This window comes from Ascidiella aspersa, chromosome 2 (assembly GCF_963924565.1).
Source record: "Ascidiella aspersa chromosome 2, kaAscAspe10.2, whole genome shotgun sequence".
Classification (NCBI taxonomy): domain Eukaryota; kingdom Metazoa; phylum Chordata; class Ascidiacea; order Phlebobranchia; family Ascidiidae; genus Ascidiella; species Ascidiella aspersa.
Window position 1 is genome coordinate 34,768,870 of NC_139448.1, and position 25,021 is coordinate 34,793,890.

The following is a 25,021-nucleotide window of genomic DNA, read 5'->3' on the forward strand; positions in this document are numbered from 1 at the left end:
AGTATGATCGAAATTATTTTACAGTAGTACTTTTCTTTAACGACAGGTCGCCCTCCCTACGGTTTTGGCCGTTTCTGTACATTTAGCCCCTTTTAAACAAACAGAACATATTAGGCGCAATTCGAATAAGGGAACTGACGAGGGCCGTATAGTCGAAATATTTATTCCAAAAAAAAAAAAAAAAAATTCTGATCCTGGTATTATTAGGGTTTTTAAACTTTTAGTTTTAGTGTTACTGTAAGCGCAAAAAAAAAACGAATTATTTAAGTTTGCAAATCTTTCGCGCGAAAAAATTGCTACCCCGTACGTGTTTAAAAAAGGAAAATATAAAGTTAGGAAAGCTTATCACGTGTGTTCCCGTTATTGCTGCAGATAAGCACCCTCCACCGATTCTTCGACCACATATTGGACGTGAAGCCTCACATCTTCGTCACTTACAATGGCGACTTTTTCGACTGGCCATTCGTCGAAACTCGAGCCTCCAAGCTGGGTATCGACATGATGCAAGAAATCGGATTCAGCAAGGACTCGCAGGGAGAATATAAGAGCAGACAGGCGTCGCACATGGATGCTTACAAGTATGTTCTAAGCCCACACAGGACTTGAGCACACCCAGGGATGTCCTATACCAAGTAGTGGGTTTTTTAAATCTGTCCTCTTTAGTTAAAAGGGTGCCATCGGTGCTGAGCCAATGCTAAACTGTCAATCATGACGCTAAAAAAACGTTTATTTTGGTCGGTTTGCTGAATGCAATAATTCACTTGGTCACAATGAGGGTTGGTTATGATGAGCAAGGTTTCCCAAAGAATGATAAGTTTGCGGCAAGCAGTAAATCCACGAGTCATATTGCCCCAATTCAAATTTAATATACTTTATAATATCGTTTTATTTGTATTTCACTTAAAAAAAGTCACAAAAAGTGCACGAAAAGTTCAGTGAAAAGATTAGGGTTGCCAAAACTCAGTTGTTCAACTTAAGCAAGTATTTTGTTTACCGCAAAAAACAATATTGAGAAACACTGCTCTAAATCAATCACAGCTCGAAACTGTATATAGTTTTACCGTTGCTTTGCAATACAACGTTACCCTTTATACCCCAAGAAACTTATGGATAACCGATTTATTCAGGCAAAATATGTCTATCCACAAAAAATAACACGGCGTTGGAATATTTATTTTACAAATGATTCGTTTGAGCCCCATTACAATTAATTTAGTATCGGTTTAGACGGCGGTCGGAATTTTTCGCTTGCATAGATCGATACATGGAAATAAACTGTGGACTCACCGACAACCTCATGGTAGCGCCATATCCTGGTAAAATCCGTCTACTATTTACTAAGCCAGTGATTCCCAACATTTTATGGCTTACGAAATCTTTGAAAATAATCAATAAATTTTCGGCACCCCGACTGGAATTTTCGTTAAATACTTAACTGAAATGTCACCATAAGTGGAACTGGACCAACATAATCAACTTAAAACATGTAGGAAAATGTCATTTGATGTAATGGTCTTTAATCGTACGCAAATAGTTGTATCAAGAAGCTTACCAATGGAGCAAAAATCAGATTTTTAAAAATTCTCAAATATCTATCGGCACCCTTGAAGATTAGAAATGGCACTCCAGGGCGCCGCGGCTGGTTGAGAACCACTGTGCTAAGCTATTAAATTCATTGATGGCAATTTTCATCTCAGGTGGGTAAAGCGAGACTCCTATCTCCCCGTTGGAAGCCAGAACCTTAAGGCGGCCGCCAAAGCCAAGTTGAGATACGACCCTGTTGAGCTGGACCCAGAGGAACTGTGCAGGTAAGATAAAGGTTTATCTGTTGCTACAATGTGAACCCAGTAACAAAGGATTAACGAAAAACCACAAAATGGTTATCAAGATAGTTGACCCTGAAGGCATTAGTTAGAAATTTGGGTTAAAACAGAATATGATAATTGTAATCCACACCATTTGTATAAGATACCAAGTTGGTTTTGTCTTGTGAAACGGTACAACTGATTTTGTTTTTGTAAATTTAATTTTAGCTATTTAGTTTTACATTTTAGATAATTATTTATTCGTTTTAATATATGTCTCACTAACTCGCGTTATTCAGTAGCAAATGAAATAAAAAAAACTTGATTGAATTTAACACAACATATTTAAAGCAAAAACGACCGTTTATGGTAGAAACAGTCACAAATATGGGGTGGGACTTGCCTTAGCATGACAAAATGCAATATGCAATGCAAGACAATTTTTTTAAATGTTAAGAAAAACCAGCAAAAGCTTTTCTACAATACTGTTTGTCCACTCGACATCGCTTAAGAAAAGTATTATATTATACTGTGTTTTTACAAAAAGAAAAGTATTATACTGTGTTTTGAGTTTTGAAGATAAAATAGCCCAAAAAGAGCCCTTTTTTAACTTGTTTAATTTTGGTCGGAGATTTATGTATTTATAGTAGTAGCCAATTATAGATCGATACGTATATTCATCATATATTTGTACTTAATACTTGTACACATTAAAGTGAAACTTATATACTAATGTTCATATCTGTGATCCAGCCCTTCTTGTAAGCGTTGATAGGTACTTTTTTACACTTATATATACATATTTATGCCTTTCTAATCGTTTAAATATTACCATTAGCATATATTTTTTTATATCTATTTTTTTTTATATCTATAAGTTATAAACACCAATTTATACATAGGTAATTATGTATTGCATACATTGTACTTTTCTATTTGTTCGTTTACAGACTTGCAAGCGAAGAGCCACAGACCCTGGCCAACTACTCGGTGTCTGACGCAGTGGCTACTTACTACATGTACATGAAGTACGTTCATCCTTTTATATTCGCACTATGTACAATCATCCCTATGGAACCTGACAGCGTGCTAAGGAAAGGATCGGGTAAGTAACAACCACAAATAATTATAAAACCGTGCGTTTTGGGAACATTTTAAGAACAGCTTAGACGTTTTCGGAACATAAAAAGTTCCACAAGTTTAATAAGGTTTTTTTAAGAGCCCATAATTTTTTTAATTTTGATAAGGTAAAATACGCTTTGAAAATACATCGTTTTTATTTGCAAAATGATTTTTATTTGTAAACTTTTATTTCTGCAAGAAATTTTTGTATTCGTTTTACAAAACGGTTTGGCGCTAAAGCTAAATGTTTAATAAAGTGTGACCACACTTACCAGTTTACTAAAAGTAAGAGAAAAATAGTGAATAAACCATCTTCATAAACTCTTTAAAATTAAGGAAATCTTTACCATAGCCGCACAGTTTCAAGAATCCATTAGTTAACTTTAGAATTATTAGCGTCTTATGTAAGAAGTTTTAAAGTATACCATTACATATAACTTTTTTATGCATGATTTATAAAAAAAATAATAGATTAAAAGAGGTCTAAGTCTAAAAAAATTGTTGCCGTCACACGTAATGACGTTTTGTCGTAAATTATCTGAAACAAAAATTTTACCAAACCTTAACGGCGTCGTGCGTTCTAATGTCCCGATCATCGAAGTAGAAAAAAATTGACGCCAAATTTCCGTGACGTCACTCCAAGCATGACGTCATACCTTTTTTTCCCACAGGAACATTATGCGAGGCGCTGCTGATGGTCCAGGCTTTCCACGCCAACATCGTCTTTCCCAACAAACAGGAGACAGTGTTTAACAAGATGACGTCAGACGGTCACGTGCTCGACACCGAGACATACGTGGGAGGACACGTGGAGGCGCTAGAGTGTGGTCAGTTTTTGTGCTGTTGGCAGATTATACTTACGGTGGTGTTTAATGGTTGTAGGTAGTATTTCGCCATTTCTTCCCGGGTAACACCGAGTTGTTTTGGTGGTAAAACTCAGTATTACCTACCCATTTGTATTAAAACCATTACCTCCACCATAACCAAAAGTTTTTATCAGGTTAACCTACTGCCGATGCGCAGTTATAACTCTGGCCCCTCCTAAAAGTGGCAGCAATTTAAGGTGATTGGTTGTCTGAGGACTGGGTCCGATTAATAGTTACACGGACATTGAAAAATGTATTCAGAAATTCCCGGCCTACATTTTGACGAATGCGAAGAACACAGCCACTACACGTTCGTCCCTTACGTTATTTGACTTTATTTTAGCTAAAAATAAAACAAAATAAAAAAATAAAATAATAGTTTGGCTTGACAAGTTTTAGTTTGCTATAGTTTGCGAACACTCGACAGACGACACTCCGAATGGGACCTACCTATTCGTTTTTGTCCGTGACCAACCATGCTTAATTGCTTATATAAGTAAACCAGGTACGACTGAAAAGCCCATTCTTAAAGCTACAGCTCGAAGTAGAAGTAGGAATACCCCTTTCCTTTAAATACTTTTTATATCACTTGAAACTGGGGTTCTTTAAGTGGGGCCGGTTTTAGGGGGTCCATGAAGCCTAGTAAAATCTTGGTGTAATATTGGTAACTTTTTTTTGGAAATAGTTTTTTTAGAAAAACACACTTTGACCTTCTGTTTGAATAGATTTAGGCGTTTTTCAGTTTTATATTTGCTTGAACGAAAACAACAGGTTTCTTAAGTCAACTTGTTTTAAGACGTTATATATGAACAATTTTTTGCCGATCCAGATCCACGTAAATCAAAAATTTGTTTTGTGCTCTGCGTTTTTAAAATAAAGTTAAAAAACCCTGACTTCTTAAAGCTTCAACCTACAAAGTTAGATGCGTTAGAAAAATTTCGCCGTTTTCATGGAAACCCACTCTTCCATATAATCATCTTCTTCTTCCTCCTGTTACTCTTATAATCTTCCTCTTGTTCCTCCGAATGTTTGTTTGTGGTTACCAATAGGGTGAATGTACAAAAGATAGTCGAGCTCAGAAACAAAAGCCTTGCTATAAAATCAAATAACAAAGATCAATCATAGTAAGAATATCAAAGCCCATATAAAAGTAGGTATTTGTATGGGCTCTAATATTCTTACTACTTCTTAGTACAGTGATTCCGAAACTGTGGGCCATGGCCCAGTACTAGGCCACCAAGACATTCTCAATGGCCAAATAGCCATTTGAACCGATTTTACTGTTTTGTTATGTTATACTGTACAGGTAGAAACTAACTATGCGCTTTGTTTTAAAAAACAATACTTATTTAGCAAGAAAGGTCTTTGTCTCCTAACAATGGGTTTTAGCTTCTGTGTTGTAGCAGTTTTTGAGTTAAATTTTCATAGAAAATGTTTGTGTCCAAATTTAGAGCACGTCGTGAGCCACGAATCGCTAGTAAATATACATTTGGTCCACAGACCCAGAAATTTTGGGAACCCCTGTCTTAGTACAACCTCCAACCAAAAAATGCGCATTTTTAGCTTTGTCGTAAAATTTTAGCTATTTCAATGGAAACCTGCTCTTCCCGTATTACCATCATCTTCTTATTCCTCTTGTTCCTCCAGGGATCTACCGCTCCAACATCCCTTGCAGCTTCCGAGGTGATCCGGATGCTTTCCAGATGCTCCACGATGAAGTCGAGAGAACGATCAGGTTCTGCGTCGAAACTGAGGAGGGAATTCCCCTGAACGAGGCAACAAACCTGGACGAGGTTTGAACAAGTTTTGAATTTTAATAATTAATTAAGATATTTTTGTCTGAACAAGTTATATTTATTTTGCGACTGTAAAGTTCTTTAACATAGTTTTGTTTTACTTAATTTTTTAAAGACGGGTTTGTCTAAAAAAAAGGAACAAAAATCACCCCCAAAAAACCTAAAATAATACTTATTTTAATTTGAGGATTGTTGAACACGACAACAAAGTTCGTTTTGTACAATTTTTTTTTGATAAATGTTTGACGAATTTTAAATCTCGTTTAAATAAAAATTGCGTTTTGTGGGTTTAAAGAATGTTTGGATTTTTAATTTGTTTTATCATTTTTGTTTAAACACATTCTGATAAATCAAAAAATCATTTTTGCGTCAATAAAAAAGTAACCAAACAAAAAAAAAAACTGTATGTATTTTTTTATTTTAAAATGTCCTATCAAATTTTGTTTTGCGTAATTGCATGTAAAAAAGATAAATAAAACTTATTTTTGAATCCTTGATATGCGTCAAGAAAATCATCATTTTTTACCGGCTCTGTAGACATGTACAGAAAACGATTGCAATTTTTTTTTATATCGCACCAACAGGATAGATTTATTCTTTGTACAAGCAAAAGACGTACAAAAAATAGAAATTTTGACACGTCTTTTGCAGGTTTGCAAGGACATCAAGGAGAAGCTAGTTGCTCTGCGCGACAAACCGGTTCGTATGGAGAACCCGGTGATCTACCATCTCGATGTGGGAGCCATGTACCCCAACATCATCCTCACAAACAGACTGCAACCTTCGGCAGTGGTAGATGAGGCCACATGTGCAGCCTGCGACTTCAACAAGCCAGGTGGGTGAAGTTATTGGACGTTTTTAGCAAAGCTGCGAAGTCGGAGTCGAGATTCAAGGCTTAAGGCTCTAGTGCAGTGGTTCTCAACCAGTGGGCCATAACTCACTGGTGGACCGTAAGAATATTTGAGGTGGGCCACAGACCAATTTAAAAAAGCTAGATTTGGTTTCATTTATGTGACTATATTTAATTTTCCAGGAATAATGGCTTGGGGAGGAATTAACAAGAAATGTAAACTTATTGTTAAGCCGCAAGTATCTCACTAATGCACGATTGAATAAATAATCTGTTTTGAAATATGTTCTGCTGTGATTTGTTCTAAACCTATTTTACAGTTTTTTCTTTCATGAAAATTTATTGAGCCACAGAATGTTTTTACAACATAAATGAGCCACAAAGAAAAAGGTTGAGAACCACTGCTCCAGTGGTTCTTGCTGCACTTCTTTTAAATCACCAACCAAAATCTCGCACCCCCTTCTCGACCGGAGGTCGTGAGTTCGAACCTCACTGCAGGCTAGTTGATTTTCTAGCCTGCCCTGCTTGCATCATAGATCAACAGATTCGGTGAGTCTGCAATGGCTTTCGGTGTACCCCTTCTAGAATTGCTTAAATAACAAGATCATTGTAATTTTATTTTTATTTTTATACAAGTAACTGAGATAACACAGTAATACAATACCAAAATGTGGGTTGGTTTTACATTTAACTAAACAAACAAATAAATTATAGCAGTACATGTTCTGTGCCAGATTCCGCATCCCCTAGGAAAAGTTTTCGAACAAGTTTTTTTTATAATACCTTAAATGTAATTAATTATTGAAGGCTAAATGTAAAAGTAATGTTTGGTACATGTTTTGCGCATTAACACATGTTGCATGCGTAACATCCACTTATTCCGGAAAGCTCCAACGTTCTTATATTTTGTATTCTTTACCTTCTAAACATCTTATTTATTTTCCTCCAGAAGTAACCGGCCAGAGTTCTTGTTTGTTTTCTATCCATATTCTTCTCAACATCCTCATCTTTCTTTTTTCGTCAGGAGCAATTTGTCTCAATTGTGATTTGTTTCTTTATCTTCTTATTCCTCTAGGAGCAAGGAGCAATTTTTCGATTATAACTGTTAGTTATCCTTAATATTCCCCTAAATATCCACATATTTCTTCTTTACCCAGGAGCAACTTATCAGCGTTCTTATCTAATTTATCCTTAATTTTCTAACATGTTACTTCTTCTTCCAGAGGCAACTTGCCAGCGCTCTTATCCAATTTATTTTCAATCTTCTAAACATCTTCTTCTTTCCTGCTCATCCAGGAGCAACTTGCCAGCGCTCGATGCCTTGGATGTGGAGAGGGGAGTACATGCCTGCATCCAGGAGCGAGTTCCACCGCATCCAGCAGCAATTGGAGAACGAACGCTTTCCTGATCCGGAGAACCCCAAGGATTACATCTCATTCCATGAGCTCAGCAAGGAAGGGCAAGCAGACCAAGAGAAGAAGAGATTGCAGGTGAACCTTGATCGTTGGAAAGTCGCTTTTTTAAATCCTTAGTTTAACAAATATTTGCATAGAGTTGATTAACCTGTGGAAACTTGTTGCCATGTAAGAGCACGCGGAGTGGTCTGCTGTGGGGGCTACAAAATAGTGAGCTTGTAAAACTAATGGTCCCCAAAATCAGAGCGGATTCAGGGGGCAAATACCACCTATATAAATTTTTTACTAACTGTGTAAATATTATTTCTTTTAACTTCTATCTGTTTTAAATATGTTTTTGTTAGTTTAAAGGAAATTTTTTTTTTACTCAAAATTTCCTGTACACCAAATATTTTTTTTTTTTTTTTTTTTTCTTTTTTTTAAATAAAAATGTTTTCAGTCGGTTTCGTCGTAAGTAATTTTCTGCTTGACGCCTTGGAGATAAGAATGTTATTTTTCTGTCTTTTTTATAGTTTTTAAGGTTTTTGTGGTAATAAAAACACTATTTTTCCTTCTGGGAAACAAGTTTTTTTTGCAGTAGTTTGGTTAAAACGTATTTATTTTGTTCTTTTGGTATTTTTTCAAAGTGTGTTGTTCAAAAAGCGTCCTTAATGAGGTTTTTTTTTTCTAAAAGAACAGTAATATTTTATTTGTTTATGGATATTTTTTCACGGTTTGTTTATGTGAATTTTTAGGTTTTTTTGGCGTTAGTAAGTAAAAGTAGTTTTAAGAATTTTCGGTTTAAAACAATTTTTTTTTCATACTTTTTAAATCGATTTTTCTTTTTTCTTTTTAAAGGGTAACCGTGTGGTTTGCTGCAATGCAAGACAAAATATTTATCGAAGTTATGCAAAGATTATACTTAATTACTAATTTCGATCATTGCGCATGTTTCAGGAGTATTGTCGCCGAGCTTACAGGAAAGTTAAGATCAAACGACTTGAGGAAAAGTTCACGACGGTTTGTCAGCGGGAGAACTCATTCTACGTCGACACAGTACGAAACTTCAGGGACAGAAGGTTAGACAATATTCTTAAGTGCTACTTTAGGCGTGTTCTTAGGGTTGTTTTGATTAAGTCATTGGATCAGTGGTTCCAAACCACTTTGTTGTCGGATTACGCGAACCTTTTTTTGGAAAGCTTACGTATCCCCCAATTTTGGTGTATGATACGTATATACACTAGACATAATTTGGAACAGTGGTTCCCCAACTCTTTTGGCTTGCGGCACACTTTTAACAAAACAACAACAACAACAACAACAACAACAGAGTAGTTTTACAAATGCCCTTAACACATGACAAACTATATGTAAATGTCGCAAAACTACTAATTTGTGAATAGTGCGCATTTAAGTCTAAAATGCTTTGCGTGCCTATTGCTAATACCAATACTCTCTTTTCCGAAATTACAAAACAGTTTCGCGACACACTTAGAATCTATCGCGGCGCACAGTTTGGGAATCACTAATTTAGAATCACATTTAAATTCGCAAAATTTATATCTAGATTGTTTTAAAAGTTAACTAAAATATCCTGATTTGCACCAAAAGAATGCGAAATTAGCTAAACTTTCTGTTCAAACATCTATTTGTAGCATTATGATTTTTATTACACTTAATTTAACTGAAGCTATTGATTGAAAGAAGCGGAATGATGACGTCTTTTTTTGGGCCCGAGTTGGGATTATTTAAAACCGACCCCGCAGCCCTGATTTAAACAAAAGAAAAAACAACCCTTTGATTTTAAAATCTATATGTTTTGTAGTGAAAGGTATAGTGAACGTTTTCTTCGCAGCAACCGACAAAACAAAACCAAAAACAACCCTCTGATTATAATCAAAGAAAAAAAAAATGATTTAAAAAAATTGCAAAAACAACTCCCTGATTTTGAAATCACAGGTACAAGAAAAAAACATTTTTTCCCCTTTTTTTTAAATTTAAATTTTGTTTACCATGACATTTTTTTTTTTTTTTTTTTTTTTGACATTTATACTGTTTTTTTTTTTCAAATTATTTGAATGGGGTTAACACAAGAAGGGCACGAGCATTTATAGGCGAGTAGTCGCGTAATTTACATTGCGATACAATCAGCGCGCAACACAATAAATAATTACAGACACGTGACTATAGAGCACGCGGCTCAGAGGCCGCGGGCAACCTTTCGCAGGAGAACCACGTGAACACTCCATGACAAAAAAAGGCAAGTGAGCCCATTTTAATCATTGAAATGCTGTAAGTTTACTTTGAAAAGTCTTTGAATAGCTTTTAAAAAGACTATCAATTTTTTTTATAAAGTTTTGTGGCAACCTAAATGCACGACAGCCAAAAACAAACGTAAGAACAACCCTGATTTTAAATCGCACAGGTACAAGTACAAAGCAGCGCTGAAGAGAGCCAAGAAGCAAGTATCCGATGCGGTAGAGTCGGGCGACGCGACCGAGATTAAGAAGGCCAAGGGGATGGAAGTACTCTACGACTCGTTACAACTCGCCCACAAATGCATCCTCAACTCGTTCTATGGTTATGTGATGAGACGCGGGTAAGCAGATGTGTTTTTTTATGAAAAACCTACTTTTTAGGCAAAATGAGCTATTTTGCTTGTGCTGGCAGTTTAACAAATTCTAATTTAAGTTAATGTGGGGTGATGGGTTTTGAGTGATTTACCTAATTTTAGGTAAACTGATTTTCTTATTAATTATTCGAATTTATCATTGGATTTTTTGTTTCCACATAAGGTCGCTTTACTAAAGTATTATTTGAGTTTATTTGTTAATAGATTACCTTTTAAGCGTTATAATGTAGTAAACGCTAAAAAACTAATACCGAATCTACTTATATATAAAGATTAATTAAAAACAAAACACTTTTAAATGCATTTTATCTAAAGATTGTTTTGGCACCTTTAACTCTTTAAAAATCACTTTGTTTCAAACTACGCAGGCGTTCTTATTTTTTTTCTAAAACGTCAAGTATGTGACAGAAGAACAACAAATAGAGCCTTTCGGTTAACTTGCTAAGTTGGCCTTTTTATCAAGTTATGTAAAAAGTTATTTTCTCTGACCAATAATAACTTATTGACTTCTGTGTTTTCATATAAATATATATTTTTTTATATTAGAAAAACAGATTTTTACCGGCTTAGAAAGGTGTGGTTGGTTGACTTTGTATACTTAAATTCAATTTATCTTTGTTGCTGTTATCTTTGAGTTGTACCTTATATGTGACGTTGAACAATAAAAATCGGAAGTTTAAAACCCGAATGAGACCTAGGATCAGACATTTTGTTAAAGGAATATATATTTCGACTACACTGGCATTGTCAGTTCCCATAAGCAAATTATAACACATATACGTAGGAAAATAATAATAAAATTACTAAAAAAGTCGAAAGCATATGAAAGCAAATAAACATTGTACTAACAGATTTGAGCAAGCATTGGCGCATGGTTGTTTCTCGACTCGTTCCCTTCTGAGCCTGCATATAGCTCAGTTGGTAGAGCGACTGTCCCGGCTTGACCGGAGGTCGTGAGTTCGAACCTCACTGCAGGCTAGTTGTTTTTCTAGTCTGCTCTGCTTGCATCATAGATCAACAGATTCGGTGAGTTTGCGATGGCTTTCGGTGTACTAATTATACGTAAGCCGTAGTCGTTGGTCAAAAAAGCAGCTTCGAAGGAACGCACATTTGTGTGAATGTTTCACATGAAAGCAGTACAGATTATGTAAAAAGTTTCAAAAAGAAGCGCCGCGCGGACAAGACCTAAAAAACCCTGTATTTTACTCGGGTTTTTAAACTGTTCAATTGTTAATATATGCGTCAGCCGATCGACAAGCAGAAACCTGCTGCTAATGGTTTTGTGTTCCATAAAGATGCAGCATTTATATAATATGTAACGTTATTTGCCTTGCGTTGTTTAGAGCCCGTTGGTACTCAATGGAGATGGCTGGCATCGTTTGCTACACTGGAGCCAAGATTATTCAGAATGCAAGAAAGCTCGTCGACAAAATCGGTGCGTTTCTTTTTAACTAATTGTTATTTTTAACAAATAAAATTAACGGAAATGTTTGTTTTTCGACATTTTTTACTCGCACAAAATGTGAGTTCCTAATTATTATTTTGGAGGGTTTACTATATTTTAATGTTTTATTTGCGTTAAACTGTTTAGAATTGGAGAACAGTTAAAAAAATAAACAATTCTTAGGCTTTGGCTATTACGTTGTGCTAAATGTCCCCAAGTTTCTGCGAAATAGTATTTTTCACTAGATTTGCAATCTGCGCCGATTTATTTTTGAAGTTTTGAAACATCAGAATTTTCAAATTTATCTCCAAAATTGTTTTTGCCCAAATTTTATGTTGGTTCGAATATGCATCATTTTTTTGCAAAAATGCATTTTTATCGGAAGAATTTATTTGGTCTTAAAAAATAAAACAGTTTTTTTGCTCAGGTAAACCTCTCGAGTTGGACACTGACGGGATCTGGTGTTGTCTTCCTTCCAGCTTTCCCGAGAATTACGTCATCAAAACGACCAACCCCAAGAAACCCAAGGTCACCATCTCATACCCCGGGGCAATGCTTAATGTCATGGTCAAGGTAGATTTTTTTATAAATTTATGTTTTTTTTATATGTTTTTTGGTGAAATATGTTTAAAAAAAGAAATTTAAAGGTGACAATTCTCTATTGCTATTTTTTATCAGCTGAAATCTTCTTTGGGCAAGGTTATTTTACCATTAACTTCTTTAACTGATTTTTCAAGATTTTTTTTCTATTATGTGTGAAAAATATAATGAAATTGCGTTATTTCTTTTATGATTACGTATATATAACTACCAACGAAAAATCTTATAAAACTTATTATTTACCAGATCATGTAACTATTTGAGTAAAAGTACTACGAAAAAATTAATTTAAAAAGCATTTTCCTTTAATAAATCAGGAGTAAAACATAACTTAATTACCACTTTAAATAAAAAAATATAAACACTGTCAGAAACTTAACAAAAATTCACACTATCATATTAAAAACTTGAATAATCAAAAATATAAAGCTTTAAACACAGCCTTAAAAAAAACACTATAAAAACTAAAACAATTTCGGGGCATAATGGTTGGAAGTTGTATTAAGATTTAAGAATAAAGATCTTTATTTATTTTTAACATTTAGAAAATGATTAAAGAGTTATTTAACGAACGTTCAACTTGATACCTACTTCTGTACGGGCTTTGATATTCTTACTATTTTATTATTTTGGACAACTTAATTTTGTGAAAAGTCCTATTTCAATTATTAACAAGTGATTAAAATGTGCATTTTGTAAACAGTTGTCTCTTAATCTATGTAAAAAATGTATTATTTTTGTGTTTATTTTTTAAAGAAAACAACACGGTTGAGTATTATATCAAATAAATATATATAGTTTTTGCCACAAATGCTGAAAAAACATGAAAGCATTATCGGAAACTTAACGAAAAACACACTATCATATCAAAATCGTTATCAAAACACAAACATAAAATAAAATTGTAACAAAACACTTGCTAAACTAAAATTTACTGTTAACTCCCAAAGGACGATTTCACGAATGACCAATACGAGGAGCTGACCGACCCTGTGAACCTGACTTACGAGCGGAGGAGTGAAAACTCTATCTTCTTTGAGGTGGACGGTCCCTACCTCGCCATGGTCCTCCCTGCTGCAAAAGAAGAAGGGAAGAGTCTAAAGAAGAGATACGCAGTCTTCAACTTCGATGAGTCGCTAGCTGAACTTAAGGGGTAAGAAGAGTTTAGTGTATTAGACTGAGTATTTTTAGTAATCACTACTTTGCTGAGTAGAATTTAATGGGTAAGAGGTGTTTAGTGTGCTTATCTTAGTAGTTTCTGTACTCGGTAATTTGCTAAGTAGAACTCAAGGGTTGAGTGAGTATTTTATTGTACTAAACTGAGTACATTTAACTAATTTACGAAGTAGGTTGAGTGAGTATTTTATTGAACTTTACCAAATACTTTTAACAAATTTTCAAAGTTGAACTCAAAGGTTGAGTGAGTATTTTCCGTACTCGGCTGAGTAGTTTGTGTATTTGGTCGAGTACTCATTTTATACTCGACCTTGTTAATTGTACTTTTGCTGTCGGAGTAATTTGTGTACCAAATATGTATTAGATTTGACAAATTAGTTCGTATTTGCCGAGTGCCACAGGCCAGTTTTACCAACAGAGCGCAGCAAGCAATTGTGCTATGATTGTTTCCTGAAGTGTTTACCTCTGAGTGTGCTTAGCTCAGTTGGTAGAGCTACGGTCCCTGCATGACAAAGGTCGTGAGTTCGAACCTCGCCACAGGCTATTTTTTAGCCTTGGCTGGCTTGCAATACAATCCAAAATAGGTCAACCGGTTTCAGTTAAAGGAACCGGTTTAATGGAACTTGATATCAATTTTTCGCTTGTTTTACCTGGTTGTTTTCTTAATTGTTTGTTTCTTTTTTACTCTAGCAAGCAGTTTGCATTTTGACCTAGTAGTTTCCGTGTTCGACCAATTCGGTTCAGTGCTTTTCAACCACCGTTGCATTTTTTCCAAACTCACAGTTTCGAGATTAAACGTCGAGGTGAACTTCAGCTGATCAAGATCTTCCAATCTTCGGTATTCGACGCTTTTGTGAAAGGAGTAACATTGGAAGACGTCTACAAATCAGTGGCAACTGTGGCTGATTATTGGCTTGATGTGCTCTTTAGCAAGGTTTGTAGTTTTTTTCTTCTGTTTTGTATTCAAGTTGGCTTTTCAATAAGTGCTAAACACTAAAAAGGCGTTTTTAGGTGATGTTTTTTAGGCCCCAAAGATGCTGCTTTGTTACTTTATCACCACTGGGACCCTTCTAAGTTTTCCAATCGGCGTTTTAAAAACTGTGCCTTTCATTCCTTTGAGACAGTGGGCCTTACACTTTTTCAACTGACGGCACACTAAAATAATTACAAAAATCGTGGCAAACTGTTTTAAAATACATCATTACCTAACAACTCAATACAATTGTAACTCACAATAGCTAATACCATCAGATTAAGATTGATTTTATACGGATTTACTTATATAAATACTGATGGAATTCATAGATACTGCTTCAAAGTATTTTTATTTCTTTCCCTTTTTTAATGTAGCCATCTAATTGTCCTTGCTCCTTTTATTGTTTGTCCTATTAATTGTACCTCGTCTCTTTGTTTCCTCCTCCTAATTCTTCCTCCTCCTCTATAGGCGGCCAACATGCCGGACTCTGAGCTCTTCCAGCTGATCAGTGAGAACCGATCCATGTCCCGGAAGTTGGAGGATTACGGAGCCCAGAAGTCGACCTCCATCAGCACAGCAAAGAGGTAATCTGAAAGCTTTACACATGTACGCAATATTCCTCCTTTTTGCTACGTTTGTATTGGAGGTCGGCCGATACCAGATTTTCCGACCAATTCCGTTATCCTGATTTTTTTTAGATTTTTTTTAGATTTTTTTTACCATGCGAAACCCGATGCCATAAACGATTTGATATATCTGAAATACAGTAATAACTATATTTAATTGAACAGAATTACATTCAGTTTATCTAATATTCAATTATACATTTATTTTTGGACACATTACCTTTCCATGATGTGCAACACAGGTTAAACCAGTCTTGGATTTTGCCGAATTCGCTAAGTAAAGTTTTTGTTACGGATAAACATTTCTTCATATCACCTTGTTCCAGGTTAGCTGAGTTCTTGGGCGACCAGATGGTGAAGGACGCTGGTTTGTCTTGCCGATTTATCATCTCAAAGAAACCAGACGGTGCTCCGGTCACAGAAAGAGCTATTCCACTCGCTATTTTCCAGGTAAATATTGCTAAAGACATTCAGTGCTTGAAAAGAACTAAAAAAACATTTTTTTGGAAAAATATTCAACAAATAAAAAAGTCCTTATTATAGTATTATAAACTCAGGCCAAAATTTCAGGTCCATAAGAATCGAATATATTGTAGACAGAAATTTGTCAAACTACGCGTCTGTACATTAGGGACACGTATAAACGCGAAACATTTGTCTATTTATTTGGTGTTTTTTTACATTGTCTAATTGCTACCATAGCGCAACAGTTTAAATATGTCGTATTCTCAAATTTTTTCAACTTGCATCGCACTGAGTAAGTACAAACGTGCCACATTTTTCTACAAACCATAGTGCTTTTAAAAAATAACATTCCGCAAATTTTACACACATAAATGCCGTAATATTGTCAGTAATCTAAAATTATAGTTTGCATTCAAGTCTTGTGCATGAATACCTGCATATTTTTCTAAACGAAAAGTTATTGTTTAAAATGACTAAAAAAGTTGTATTGAGAAAAAGCGAAAAAATGGGTATGACGTCATTATTACGCAGTCGGAATCGAGCATAAAACGTCACTACCTGCGTAAGTGGACCAAGCAGTCGAACATCGTGGACTTCGACATTCGGGCAATCCTCGACTGGGATTATTACATTGAGAGGTTGGGAAGCGCTATTCAGAAGATCATCACTATTCCTGCCGCTCTACAGGTTTGTAAGCATGTTTGTCACGAGTTTTTGAATTTTAAGTATTAAAATTGATTTTACCCAAGTTTTCTTAAATTAGTTGTTTGGAAAATGCTTAGTGCTGTAGTATTTTGTTTTATTCAGTATTCCGCTGACCTCGGTATTAGAAATGTTTTATTTTCGAATAATATTCAAAGCACGTCAAATGATCCATTTTTTTTTTGCATAAACCCGAAAATATACCTGATTAGTGTTTCACTAGTCGTCAGTAAAACGCCAAAAACGAATGACTAACGACGCCAAAACACTAATAAAGTACGTCATACAACTATGCGTGGTTTAAATCGAAGTATTCCTGATAAGTCAAAATCTGACAAAATTTTAATTTTATTGGTCAAAATTTATCATTTTTACGTCAAAAAATAATCGCGTCAGTTAAAATTAAGTCTTCCACCAGGGAGTCTCGAATCCCGTTCCCCGAGTGAAGCATCCCGATTGGCTTCACAAACGACTGGTGGAAAAGAACGACGTCTTCAAGCAGAAGAGGATCACCGACATCTTCAAGTTCGCTCCCAAGAAGAGAGCGAGGGATGAGGATGACGGAGCAGGAGGTAGGAGTGAAAAGAGGGGAAGTTGCTCTTCTCTTTTAGTGGCTGTTATATCTGCTCAAAGCAGGGGTTCTTAAACTGGGGTCCATGGACCCCCTGGGGGTCCGTGAACTAGTTTTAGGGGGTCCATGAAAGCCTAAATAAAAAACTAGTGTATACTTAAAGTAATTAATTTTTAAAAGAATACACTTTAATTAAAAATGAAACGGATTTGCAATGAATGTATAGTTAGACTCCATTTAACTTTCACATTTTTCGGACCCAAATAACAGAGTCGTGAAATCTATTTGTTTTGTGACGTCAATTTATGACGTCATTTTGGAGCATTTCCTGTCTACCGGGGTCCATGAAAAGCAAAAAACAAATTTAGGGGTCCGCGGTAAAAAAAGTTTTAAGAACCCCTGGCTTGAAGCCACCATTGGTGTGAAGCTTACTGTATGCCAGTGCACAGAATTAGAGTAACTTGTTATTAACGTGAAGCATCCTTTATTGGGGTGAATTGATAACACAAGGGTAAGTACAGAAAACCTAACAATACAAGTAAAGGCATACAACGAAAGCTAATAACTTGTAACTTATAAGCAACACCAAATGAATGGGTTAAATTACAGCACAATCATGTTTTGCCGATTATGAAATCAGTCATGCTCAAAATCAGTCACGCATAAAATAAGTCATGCATAAAATAAGTCATGCATAAAATCAGCCATGCATAAAACCAGTCATGCATAAAATCAGTCATGCATAAAATCAGTCATGCATAAAATCAGCCATGCATAAAATCAGCCATGCACGAAGTTCGCCATGCTTAGATTAAAGGTAAAAAACAAATGAAATTAAATAAGGGGATAAAAAGTTAGCAGTTTTAATTAGGAATGTCCAAATATATCGTATCGTAGCCGAAGCCCGATGCAAAGTGGCAGTATTGGTACTCCTCCAAAACTAGGGTGGTGTCGGTGTTGATCCGATGCCAAATTCCAGCCATGGTTTGCAACTTAATTCAACGTTTTATGTTGATTAGGGAATTTCACAGAATGTAGTAAATTATATTATCAGTCGAAATTAATTTTGCTTTGAAACTGATAACTAGGGCGAATATTTTTTGACTTGTCAAAAAAAGTCAAAATTTTGAAATTTTTTTTAAAATTTACACGTTAGTTAGGTCAAAGTTTGTCAATATTTTTGTAAGGTAAAATCGAATAAAAATCGCTTACAAAATTAAAAAAAAACTAGACGGGGGTGCGGTTGTTGTATATTTTGTCAGGGGATATATTTTCAGGGCTTAGTGTTTATTTTCAATTTTTACTTTATTTTAATTTTTTTTTTTTTTAATTTTTTTTTTAATATTTTGTATTGTGTACTTTATTATGTAATATATTTTGTTTTTCATTTTCCTTAACTTGTTTCTGCAAGCAAAAACAGATATGGGCCGAAAACTTCCCCACTTAAAATATGCCTTTGATGCGAAAGTGGTTCAAATATGGCGTAGAATTTGGGGAATGATTGAAACATATATTTGATAAATAGAATTTACTTAGATAATGCATATGGCTATTTTATTAAATTTTGACCAGCTTACGTGTTTGAAAATCAAATATTATCATTCTCTTAAAGACTAAAAATGGTTTAACGCCTATGGTTTGCTATACTTTTGCAAACTTTCACTAGGTAATTTTTTACCATAGCTTGGTCCGAGCAATCACTGTTAAAACAGGCTTTAAATCTGTCGTTTCAAACAATATGAAAAACACTATTACGTGCCTAATACGCAAACTATTAAATCGAAAGTTTTGCTAGATAAGTTTAGGCCTGATGTTGGTATGCTGGTTGGAGCAAGATGCACAACATGTGCTAACAGAGAGGCGTAGACTGCCTTAAGATTTCGCATTTAAACTTGCGGCGGTAAATACACCCTATTGACACTTAATTATTAGGCGAAGCTTATCGTGAAGTAATTGGTCGCCCCAAAAAATGCTGACGCCGCATTTAAAGCAAGCATTATAAATGTGTCGCCGATATTCTGCCTTGAACATCCCTACTCGAAATGCTTCCCACGGTGGGTGAAACTTTATTCACGGCCTTACCTCTTTGTGTATTACCGCGACAATACGATGAAATACGATTTGGAGAATATTGGAAACATCGTATTTGGAGAATATTTGCTATTTGCACCTGTTCTGTATGTTACTCCAATCCAACATATCTACACACAATTATAAGTTGTGTATAATAATATAATAACTTATGGCTTTGAAGCGAAGGGGGTTCAAATATGGCGTAGATTTTGGCAAATGATCGAAACATACATTTGATCAATAAAAATTTGCGTAGATAATGCTTACGGCCATGTTATTACATTTTGGTCAGCTAGCATGTTTAAAAAGTCAATATTTTCATTCTCTCTAAATGATTTAACGTCTATGGTTTGCTATACTTTTTCCAACTTTTACTGTGTAAATTTTTACCATGCCTTGGTCTGAGCAATCACTGTTGAAACAGAGTTTAAATCTGTAGTTTTGAGCAATATGCAAACACGTTTATGTGCCTAATAAGCCACGTTTTATATTGAAAGTTTTGCCAATTTAAATCCAATAAACGCAAGATTTATTTATTTATGACGCCATGTTATGACGTAGCTTTGTAACGTCGTCGTTAAGAATGCGTTAAACTTAAGCTTTTTGTTGTTGCGGCCCTTGTATAATTATATTTGCTTAGACCTGGTGTTGATATGTTTGAATGGTGCAACAATTACAACATGTGCTAACAGAGATGTGTACACTGCCTGTAGGATTCGCATTTAAATTTGCGGTGGTAAAATATTTTGTGTTGTAAGAGCAATAGGTTTTTTTACTTAGAGAGGCCTCTTTATGAAAGGCAAGAGCAATAGGTTTTTTTACTTAGAGAGGCCTCTTTATGAAAGGCAAGTCGCATGTGCATAGTTTTACTAGGCAAGCCACTTCCAACACAAATGTTGCACGCGCGGGACAATAGGGCGCAGCAGGGATGCCAGCAGCCGCCTCGTCGCGACGCGAGCTGGACAAAGCAAGCGAATATGAACGAATTCTGTATGAAAGTTTTTCTGCTGCTAGATGGCTGTCGTTAGCTACAAAGTGCTAAAACGCAATATTTCAGGTTTTTACCCCCCAAGCAAAGGCCCCTGGGAGTGCAGCCTCATAAACTTTTACAAAGCACCTACATACCACTCTACGCCATGTCTGAAAATTTGAAGGTTCTACGATGTCTACTTTTTCTATAAAGCTTCAGACAAAACTCGGTCTGAAACATACCATAGGAAACCATAGGAAACCATAGGAAACCATAGGAAACCAAAAAAGAACTAGACGCTCACTCGCCCAATAACACCCTATTGACACTTGATTATTAGGCGAAGCTTATCGAGAAGTAATTGGTCGCCCGAAAAAATGCTGACTGCGCATTTAAAGCAAGCATTTTAAATGAGTCGCCGATATTCTTCTTTAAACATTCCTACTCACAATGCTTCCCTGCGTTAATTGTACGGTGGGTGAAAGTTTATACACGGCCTTACCTCTTTGTGTATTACCGCGACAGTACAATGAAATACGATTTGGAGAATATTTGCTATTTGCACCTGTGTCGTATGTTACTCCAATCCAACATATCAACACACAATTTTAAGTTGTGTAGGCCTGGTGTTGATATGTTGGATTGGAGTTGCCACCAGAATTCGCATTTAAATTTGCGGCGGTAAAATATGTTGTTTCTTAAGAGCATTAAGTAATTTTATTAAAGAGAAGCCTCTTTTTAAAATGCAAGTCGTACGCGCCCAGTGTTGGACGAGCCACTTCGCACAATGGAAGTCTCACGCGCGGGACAATAAAGCCCAGCAGGCGGTAAGTCGCTTCGTCACTTCACAAGCTGGACAAAGCAAGCGAATATGAACGAATTCTGTATGAAAGTTTTTCTGCTGCTAGATGGCAGTCGTTAGCTACAAAGAGCTAAAACGCAATATTTCAGGTTTTGACCCCCCAAGCAAAGGCCCCTGGGGGTGCAGCCTCATAAACTTTTACAAAGCACCTGCATACCACTCTACGCCATGTCTGAAAACTTGAAGGTTCTACGATGTCTACTTTTTCTATAAAGCTTCGGACAAAAATCGGTCTGAAACATACCATAGGAAACCATAGGAAACCGTAGGAAACCAAAAAAGAATAACGGCAAAAACAAGATATGTCCCGAAAATAAATTTTCGGCCCATATAACTAAAGTCAGCTTTTTGAAATTGGTCGTTCGGCTATTGTGAAATTTATCTTTCATTTTATCAAAAAAAAAGTTTTTTTTTAATTTATATTCAAAGTCATTTTAACCGTAGTATATCTATATTAGAGCAATATACAGTATAAAAAACGCGTGATTAACGACGCCTAGGTTATTTAACTCAATGTATTTCTAACAGGTCAAAATTTTGTCAAAATAAATTATTTTCACGTCAAAATTTGTCAAAATTTCCTATTGTTTGGGTTGAAAAAATATTCGCCCTACTTATAACAATAAAACTGACAAGTGGAAAACATTTAAGTCGAACATTTCGATTTCATAAACAATTGTGTTAATTTGTGAATAGAAATCGTTTTTTTTTTTTTTTTTTTTTTTTTTTTCATCCAATGTTCTAAAATCCGAACAAAAGTTAGAAACGTTAGTTGCCATTACATTTCGCTACGCCCCTTTTTTATTTTCTACAGACGACGACATTGCCGACATCGAAAACATTGTACCCGGGGAATCCCCAGCCAATCACAATCGATCCGTTGTGACGTCAGCAAAGAGGAGAAAGACAGAAGAACAGGTGTTTGTTATAACGGCCCTTTTTATTAAAGTTTTTCTGCTGTTTACTTATAGCACTTATGTGCCAATAGTCGTTTTTATTATCTAATCTTAAAGTTATGTTTTTAAATTTATAGGACATTTCATTTTATTTAACTAAAATATTTAAAACTGAATTTTCATCATTTTTAGAATATGAAATTAAAACCATTTTATCAAAATTTTAGAGAAAAAATACACATTTAAAAAAATATGTCAATTTTTAAGAAAAACACAATCCCCTCCTGAGAGAAGACCCCATTTTCATATTTTAAGTAAATAACACATTTCAATATTTGATAAATGTAATAATTTATCGAAAAAAATACTATTTTTTCACCCTAAAAAGAATAAAACTCATGGCGGAAGACCATGTGCAACCGCTTTTTTCTAAATTATTTGAAAAAAAATTATTTTATACCCCGAAAAAAAGGAGAAAGAGTTGACCCAGTCGTGGCAAGAGACCCTGGGGATTCCCCCTTCCCCCGCGCACCTGTTCAGCGGTTCTAGGGAGGAGCGACAATCCTGGATCGACTTCCACAAGCGCAAGTGGGACATCCAGCGGCGACAACGTCATAACCGGAAGTCCGGAGACGCGTCACGCTTGGATGGGCACGTGGGGATGCAAAGATTGCCGGCCACTACTGGTAAGTTGGGATTAATTGTCTTAGAAGGCCGTTTGTTATGAAGGTGCTAAAATAGAAAAAGTGGAGCACGCAATAGGAGCTTTAAAACAATAATATGTATAGCGGACTTATCTATAATACTATACTATTAGGACCAAAGACACAATAAAACCAAATACGCAGTAGTCTGTACAATGGAATAAGAACTAGAGTAAAACCTAAGCCTGTCCGAACGAGTCCTAAATAAAGAACACCTAAATCAATATATATATATATATAGGACGATAGGCCGCGTTGCCGTTTTTAATATCGACGTTTGAGTGGCGTAGTTTGAGCATCACCATTTGGACGCCGCTGTTTTTTACACAGGTCTGTTTTCCTCTTTTAGGGTTATGGATGGGTGGTGGAAGGGATTGCAGCAATTGGGTTGAGTTTGGAATTAATAATGAAAAAAGTTAGGGATGGGTTTCTGGTTAAGTAAGAGGTTTTCGCATGTTTGCTTGTTTGTTCAGAGTAATACGAATAGTTAAAATTGCTTAATTACAAAAAGTCACACGACACCCCTGGAAATCTCTCTAGGTACACTAGCGTACCGCGTCACACAGTTTTAAAATGGCTGGCTTAGATTTGTAAAAATGCACACAGTTGAATTATCTATTGAAGAGTTAAATTTACCTACCACAACCTCCCCCAGGACTCGGCGGCTTCCTGCGTCAGCGAGCACACGCGGTCTTCAATTCAGCGTGGGAGGTCGTACAGGTCACTCAAACGGATGAGCCCGGCTGCTTCAAGGTCTTTGCTCTCATCGGATCCGAGCTGCACACGCTCAAGGTCAGTTGAAGGACATTTTGAGTGAGTTAGGTTGTTCTAACTAGGAAAAAATCTTGTAAGTGGTAAAAAACAGTTATTTTACCAAACTTTAAATAGTATGCCCCTTTGTGTTTTTTATATTTTACCACTATATTTTTTCATATATTAATAAGTTTAAGAGGTGGTTTAAATTCAATTTGTTTTTCTCCTAATTTAGCCAAGTTGCACCTTTGTTTAGTCCAGTTTATAACACTCAATTATCCCCTCTATGATAAGGTATATAAATAGACAAACATAATAGGTGGTGTAATACAAGCCCGGTTAGGATTTTTTTGCGATTATGGGTGAATAAGGGTTCAACACTTGGGTCTTCTATAAAAGCCTGTCTAATATGCTTATTTACACATTTTTTCCGTTAAGTCCTACAGTTTATACTGAAGTTTAGTTTGCGATAATGACAATGATCTCAGTAAAGCTTAGAGCAAATCTATAAATAGAATAACTTGTCTCGCATTTTTTGTTTTTAACAATGTCGTGCACCTTTTTCCTTTTTCTAACACGTTATATTTGCAGGTGAACGTGCCGCGCGTATTCTACGTCAATCAAAAAGTCCCAAAGCAAGATGGAGGACCCAATGTTGCCTGGAGGAAGGTGAACAGGTTGCTTCCCAGGTAAATATCAGAACATGACGTCATTGATGACGTATGCGGCGATATTATTTTGTATAATATACAACCTTGAAACGTTTTTATGATTTCCTGTTAACTATAATTTGCATTTTTATTGTTTTTTTAGTTTTAGCCATTGGAAGGAAGTGGTTGCTATTAATTAAGCGTCATTTATTATGTAATTATGGATACAGTTTTAATTTGTTCTTCTTATCCAACCTTAAGATAAATATTAAATTTTTACTTTTTACTTTTTATCAAAGCTCTAAAAAAGGCCTAAAGGGTTTTTACGTATCAAAATATATTTTCTATATACCCAAGCCTAGTTGCAAAATTAAACTTGTTGTTTGGTAAATCTACCGCCATTGTTACGTCACAGAGCGGCCCAGGTGCTGAACTTATACGAGTACCAGATTCCGGAGTCGAAATCCTTTGCTTTACTGCGCATTAATGAGCTCTAAAACAGTGGTTCTCAACCTTTTTTAGCTTACGGACTGGTGAAATTTCAAAAAGAATTTTGCGGACCAGTGGACCTTTAAAAATCAAAATCAACCCAAAATTTAATTACGACAAAAGTATGCAACTTAAAAGCAAAGAAAACTTCAATTAAATTAGCAATTTTCTGCTGTCTTTCTGATATCATACGTGGTATACGAAAGTTTTTCACATACAACTATCTTAAAGTAGAAGACTTCAACGACGTGTAGCAGCCTACTTATAAACAGTTGGGCACAGCACTGAGCATTGAAACGTACGGTAAGTCCAAAGTAGACAATTAACTTTATGTTACGTCACAATGCTGCAAATTACGGAAATGGCGAAGTTCTTAATTTGGTGGACGAGCTTCTAACATCTTGTATTTTGCAATTGAGATATAAAATTACAATATATTTGGCGGACCGGCAGAAAAGTTGACGCGGACCGGCGGTTGAGAACCACTGGTCTAAAACATTGTTATGACCTTCTCCTTAACTGCATAGGATTTGTTGTGATTCGAATTTACCGCCATTGTTACGTCACCGAGCGGCTAAGGTGCTAAAGTTAAACTATTA

General features: G+C 35.6%; 1 protein-coding gene across 1 annotated transcript in view; it reads left to right on the forward strand.

Moving 5' to 3' along the window:
* Window positions 1-25,021, forward strand: part of LOC146165468 (DNA polymerase epsilon catalytic subunit A-like) — a 44,032-nt gene that overhangs the window by 4,146 nt on the left and 14,865 nt on the right. Inside the window, exons 9-29 of the mRNA XM_083382614.1 lie at window positions 373-578; window positions 1,698-1,808; window positions 2,756-2,910; window positions 3,599-3,754; window positions 5,441-5,586; window positions 6,241-6,424; window positions 7,736-7,929; window positions 8,791-8,912; window positions 10,259-10,432; window positions 11,809-11,900; window positions 12,337-12,482; window positions 13,460-13,662; window positions 14,469-14,619; window positions 15,130-15,245; window positions 15,614-15,737; window positions 16,284-16,439; window positions 16,873-17,026; window positions 21,745-21,854; window positions 22,302-22,512; window positions 23,186-23,322; window positions 23,875-23,972. Of these exons, the coding sequence (XP_083238740.1) occupies window positions 373-578; window positions 1,698-1,808; window positions 2,756-2,910; window positions 3,599-3,754; window positions 5,441-5,586; window positions 6,241-6,424; window positions 7,736-7,929; window positions 8,791-8,912; window positions 10,259-10,432; window positions 11,809-11,900; window positions 12,337-12,482; window positions 13,460-13,662; window positions 14,469-14,619; window positions 15,130-15,245; window positions 15,614-15,737; window positions 16,284-16,439; window positions 16,873-17,026; window positions 21,745-21,854; window positions 22,302-22,512; window positions 23,186-23,322; window positions 23,875-23,972 (3,146 nt within the window). The remainder of the gene's footprint in view (window positions 1-372; window positions 579-1,697; window positions 1,809-2,755; window positions 2,911-3,598; window positions 3,755-5,440; window positions 5,587-6,240; window positions 6,425-7,735; window positions 7,930-8,790; window positions 8,913-10,258; window positions 10,433-11,808; window positions 11,901-12,336; window positions 12,483-13,459; window positions 13,663-14,468; window positions 14,620-15,129; window positions 15,246-15,613; window positions 15,738-16,283; window positions 16,440-16,872; window positions 17,027-21,744; window positions 21,855-22,301; window positions 22,513-23,185; window positions 23,323-23,874; window positions 23,973-25,021) is intronic.